This window comes from Bos javanicus, chromosome 13 (assembly GCF_032452875.1).
Source record: "Bos javanicus breed banteng chromosome 13, ARS-OSU_banteng_1.0, whole genome shotgun sequence".
NCBI lineage: Eukaryota > Metazoa > Chordata > Mammalia > Artiodactyla > Bovidae > Bos > Bos javanicus.
This window is the reverse complement of record NC_083880.1, coordinates 40,729,128-40,735,127: the sequence shown is the minus strand read 5'-3', so window position 1 is coordinate 40,735,127 and position 6,000 is coordinate 40,729,128. Positions and strand designations below refer to the sequence as shown.

The 6,000-nt window shown below is 39.1% G+C and overlaps 1 protein-coding gene across 4 annotated transcripts in view; it reads right to left on the bottom strand.

The window, feature by feature from the left end:
- Positions 1–2,210: 2,210 nt before the first annotated feature.
- The window catches only part of XRN2 (5'-3' exoribonuclease 2), a 62,750-nt gene continuing 58,960 nt past the window's right edge, over positions 2,211–6,000 (bottom strand). For all 4 annotated transcript variants that reach the window (XM_061436387.1, XM_061436388.1, XM_061436390.1 and 1 more), the window contains 2 exons: positions 4,909–5,047; positions 2,211–2,757 (listed from right to left, as the gene is read on the bottom strand). In XM_061436387.1, the coding sequence (XP_061292371.1) occupies positions 2,692–2,757; positions 4,909–5,047 (205 nt within the window). In that variant the 3' untranslated portion in view covers positions 2,211–2,691. The remainder of the gene's footprint in view (positions 2,758–4,908; positions 5,048–6,000) is intronic.

The window sequence follows — 6,000 nt, the reverse complement described above, 5'->3', positions numbered from 1 at the left end:
ATCCATGCGGGGACCCAAGGAACCCAGGTGATGATGCCGCCGACGCGCGCCCCCCTGAGCCGCCCGCCCGGCTGTGGCTCGGGGTCAGCCTGCAGGTCACCTCCCCACCTGCTTCCCCGACACCGCGCGGCCGGACAGCGCTCCGGGATGGACGGATGGCCGGGTGCTGCCCTCGACCTTACCCTGAAGACAGACGCTCACCACCGGCTCTCAGCGCCGCGATAAAGTCGGGCTGTCCCCAGGTTCTTAAATGCTTAAAAACCTTCAACATGAAACCTTGAAAACCTTGGTCCTATTCAAGCATAGTAAGGTGGAGTAAACTACACAAAATCGATCCTTTGGCTTTTACTCCGGAGTGTGGAGAGGGCTAGTTACAGCTTTAAACGCGCCATTGAAAGTTCTAAAAAGCCTTTGTTGAAATAACGGGGACTTTTTCTGAAAGATTCAAACGTGGGGACAAGTTGTAAAGAGATGTCAGAGTAAGGAGAGAGAAGGAAGCAAGGGCTCACCACCTGCTATAGGAAAGCTAGGGGCTTAGTTTTCCCATCAGGCTTTTGCGTAGACAGATGTCTTTGAAACACTTAAAAACATTTTCAAACTTAGTATGTTTTCATTAGTTATGTGCAATAGTGCAAAAAACCAAGTCAAAATTACTTTAGATACGCTCATGAAAACTTAAAAAACTAGACCAAAATTAAAGATCTGAGAAATCTAGGTCCTGTAGAAGCATGGCTATAGGGTACTTATTGAAGCTGTATACCCTAAGACATGTACATGGGCTCCTTCTGAATATGCAATACTTGATTCAGGTGTTACACATTTTTAATACTCAGCAGATAAACAGCATTATTCCTTCCTTCTATTGTGATGGTAATATATAATGGTTAATTCCCAGCAGAGACTCTTTATTTCAACAATAAAGAATTCTGCTCTATTCACCCATCATCAGCAATGAACTCAATAGCTTCAAAATACCTTCCTATCCAAGGTTAAGGTGGGATTTTTCCTGAATAGATTTAAGATTAACAAGTTGCCTTTGTTGAATATTAAAGCAAAAATGTCAAAAGTCAGAAAGACAGAAACCTGATTTTACAATCTGAGGCTAGAATGGAAAAGGGGACAAATCTTTATACATGTGTCTAAATCTGTTGTGGAAAGCGAAAAACACATATGGAAGTGCTTGTGTGTGACCTGTAAGCCTACATTTAAGGAATGAGTGTACTTACTAGCAAGGAAAAAATGAGTACAGATTGGAATCTATTGTGAAATAATGCAAAAATATACCAAGGAGCATAGGCAATTTAGCTAGGAATTAAACTTTTCAGGTTTTCTTTTTTAAATCCTTTATTTATTCATCTCTGGCTGCGCTGGATCTTCATTGCTGCGCTCTGGGTTTCTCCAGTTGTGGTGTGCGGGTTTTCCTTGTTGTTGAGCACAGGCTCTAGGGCAAGTGGCCTTCAGTAGTTGCAGTGCTGGGGCGTAGTTGCCCCATGGCATGTGGAATCTTCTTGGACTGGGAATTGCATTGGCTGGCAGATTCTTAATCACTGGACCACTAAGGAAGTCCAAAACTTTTCAAGTTTTCTTCTTTCTGTTCTTCCATTGTGGGTTTGTTTTTTTTTTTTTCTTCAACTAAAGTATAACTGACCTACAACACTGCATTAGTTCCAGGGGCACAGACTGATTCCAGATTTCTATACATTACAAAATGATCACCACAATAAATCTAGTTACCATCTGTCACCATACAAAAATAATATTATATTCTCCATGCTGTAAATTTCATCCTATGACTCATTTATTTTGTAACTAGAAGTTTGTTTATACCACAGTCTTCCTCACCTCTCTCTCATCACCACCCCCTGAACTTTTCTCAAAGATTTTTCTCAAACTTTGAGAATTCTCCAAGATTTAAAACCAATCTTTAAAACTACAGCACAAATATGCATGAAATTTGTAAAATGTAGATAATCTCATGAAGATTTTATAACTTGCCAAATTAGTAGTGGAAAGGCATACATGAGTCGGATGGGTTGTCTTTCTGACCATATCCTCTTAAAATCTACTTCTTCATTGATTTTCTTTTGACACCTAATTGTAGAAAATTCTGATATAGTGGTAAAAAAAAAAACAAAAAAAACCCACCATACACTTGCCAAGATTTTCAAAGTTTAAATACTGTAAAAGAAAAACAACAAAAGAGACCCGAGTTCTAAGTTTTGCATTGTTTTTTACTAAAGTCCAGAAATTTCCATATGACAAGTACATCAATGAAATGTTCCCAAAGAAATACTGAACAATATACACTCTAGTTAGCTGAGGGTTCCAGCTCAAGAGTTCATACTTAATTCCTGTGCATTAAAAATCAGCATGGATCTTAGATGATCTAGAATACACTGTGTTTTGAAATCCACAGCTGGTTTGATTTTTAACCATAATGAAAAACCAGTATTCCTATTCCATCAAATGTGTTTTACAAGCAATAATAAATTCAGATCCACTGTATTATGCAACACACATCTTTGGAAAGCAACATAAAACAGTGAGATCGGATCAGTAGAAATATACAGTTAAAAGAAATACACAAAGTACTGTAGTTTTATTAAAAACTACTACTTGAGAAAGAAATCTTTCCACAAATAGCATAAAACTGTAGAATGATGAAAGGATCTGGGAAAGCTTTACAAAAGCCTAATTCCAACTGTATCTTCCTGAGGGTGGTGGCAAAGGGTATTTCCTTCCTTCTCTGGGATATCCCTGAAGGAAAAAAAAAAAAAGCAAAAGTTTACTTTGTGGATTAACACTCCTGCAAAGAAATTAATCTTACTTCTCAATGGAAAAACACACCAAAAAGAAAGGGACTATTTCTTATAGGTATATCACATGGATGGTCTCCATAAACACGTGTATTTGGTTTTCAGCCTTTTCCAAAGCTGCACGTGAGTGGAAATTAGCATAAATGCTATCACTGACAACTAACCAAATCAGCCTTAACAAGAACCTAAGAAATTCCTTAAAATGTACACAAATGAAGGACAGTTAAGTGTCTTGTGTAAAACACTTGTCAGTCTCGCCCACCACCAGCCCCTCCCCCAGCCCCCATGGTGTTTCAGGCCACATTGTGGGAAGGTGCCCATGTCATCCTCAGACATATTAGACTAGGAAAGCCATTTTGCTTAACCAAGGAAGGAGCTTGCTGCCTCAGCTGAAGCCTTTAGGCGTTTTTGTTTGTTTAGCTATAAATAATAGTAGACCACATTAGGTTATTACATAATCAATTACAGGGAACTTTCAAAACATTTCCTAGTATGCTTCCAAACACCATTTAGGTACAACCTAAAGATGAATGTGATGTGTCTGCCATCACAACTCCTCATTTCTAGGGAGGATTCTAAAATGGACCCCTTTCCCCATACTGGCTCAGAGCACTTTACTAGTTCTCCACTAAAAATATACTGAAAGTATAGTTTTACTGGTTTTAACAGTGAGCTTCTACAATTTAACAGTGCTTCAAAATTCTACTTGAAAAAGAAATCTTTGCAGAAAAAAGGCTGAAAAAGAAATGTATTTCCAAAAGGTCCTAAATGATTTAGATCTCCTGAGTGAATAACAATTAGACCTCCTGGAACAGCAGAAAGCTCCTCTAAAGGGAGGGTCTCCCCTAAAGAAGGCAGGAGAGCCACTGAACTGGGGTCAGAAGTTAACAGGCACCCCCAGCTCTGCTGCTGAACAGCAGATATGAGGTTTTAACTCCTGACTTGGAAAATGAGGGGACTGGACTCAAATTTCTCCAGAGCAACTTCTAGTTGCAGGTACATCTTCCTTTCACCTTGACTCTAGCAGCATAAAGTCTCAATCTAAAGAACCTGCTGATATCATCTGTAGAGATTCTGGGCAGACAGTATGTAAAGTAATATTATACATCTAAAGAACTGTTAACAAAATTCTCTCAAAGGACAACTAAGATGATTATTTTCTTATAAAGTGAACTGAGACTTTTAAGAGTACACCAAAAAAAGTGTGAAGAAAAGATTTTTCTTAGCTGGCAAGAGATTCTTCTCAGTTGTCAGAAGAAAGGGACACATGGCAAGAACGTGAGTTAGAAAATTAATACTCGAAGCACTGCAAAAGGCTGAGGTAACACAAGGTAAGCAATTTAATAACCACTTCACATCAGCAACTCCACGAATACTACACACTCTGAATCACTGCATTCAGACCCTGCTCTCTGGCAAGCACTGGATTAAGGAGCATGTAAATACTGGCCAGGGTGTCAAATGGCTGAGGCACAGACTGAGGCAAACAGACCTCAGGCTTAAATGTTGCTACAAATGGATGTATTATAAAGAGAAGGAAATAAAGCTTCCTCTTACTGAATCTGTCTAGGAATTACTATACTCATTCAATGTATGTTTAAATTTAGTTTAAAAAAGTGGGAAATTAGGAGAGATTTCATTCCATGAAGACACAACAGATAAATCAAGACAGAAAACTCCTAAGGGGAATAAAAGTAACAGCTGAAAAGGTGAGAGATTACTTTCGGCTTCTATAAAATTACCATTCATTTTGAGAGATCCAGTTTCTAATACAACAAAAAGCAACATTATAAAGAGAAACAATATGTTTTGGTGCTGGACCATATTTGTGCTAAATATTGGACTGCTGTGATTAAAGGGGCTTTTGGTCTGAAAATTCTTCAGCATCTTCAAAGTACAACCTATTTAGTGAGGCAGATACTCACCCCATAAACATTTTTAATGAGAGATCCAAGGGAAACTGAGCTACTCTTAACAGTACTTACACAGAGATATTTTAAAACAACCAACCAACCATTGAGTCCCAAGAGGTACGGTTAGGACAAAGGGAGCAGTAAGCTTTCCACCCCAAAGCCCACACCACATCCATCACCTGTCTCCCTCCACGATCGTCACGTCTGGGTGGATACCCGCCCGGCCCAGCCAGCATCTGGTACTGGTTTGGCTGGAAGGCTGCATTTTGGGTTTGGAGCATCCGGTTCCATGGTAGCAGAGGTTCGGCCCCAACACCTCTGTGGAAAGGCATCACATTTACATTAAAGGTCAAAAATCTGGCAGGTACCATTTCCAAATTTGGGACAATCCAGTGTGCCTGGATTTGTCATATGGGATATATAGGACCAGAGTGGGCTTCCGGTCCCTCACAGCGAGTGTAGTGTAACATACTCATGAAATATCAGCATCTGTTTAAAACTCAGTTGAATCAGAAAGATCTGACTTAAAAAAAAAAATTGTTCATCTTCAATTGTAAAGTTTCTTTTTTAGTCACTAAAGTTTTGGACCCAAGATCACCAAGCTGGCTACATTTTAAGATGCTATCCAAAGAGTAAACATGCACGAGACAAGAGAATGAAGCTTTATTTTTTAAAATGTCCAGGCTCGTTCTTCGAGTCCATTCTTTCTAGTTAATTGCATGCTGCAAATGAATTCTTACTGCTGAGTATTTTGAATCTAGGGTAGGGGACTTGGCTGTTTTTTCCCATCCATTATTCTGCTCAATATGTCAGAAGGTCTGATCAGGAGGAAACCTTTTCAAGTTCTATTGATGCGGCTTTCAATTGACCATGGTGACCTAGCAACATGAGCACTAATTGGCATGGACTGACTGGCATTTGGTGTACAGTTTACATGGGAACACAGATTCAAAAGCTATTATAACCCAGTTTGCTGGCCCGGATTACTGGTCAAAAGAAATGTTTTAATTGTTTTCAAGTGCCTATTTTAACTCTGCAGATACAAAACAACAGGTATGAAGTATTAAATCATAACAATTTAAAGCTGTCACATAAACAGTGTAGCAAAGATTTACCCTCTAAAGGCAATCACCCTGTATGACACAGCTTTCTTGAGGTATTTTCTTCAACTTCCATTTTATTCAACAGTCACTACCAAGAATAAACAGTAGCAAAATTCCCTAGTGTACTTCAGCAGTAGAAGCTTTGAGGGGTGTTACAGACACTGAGAG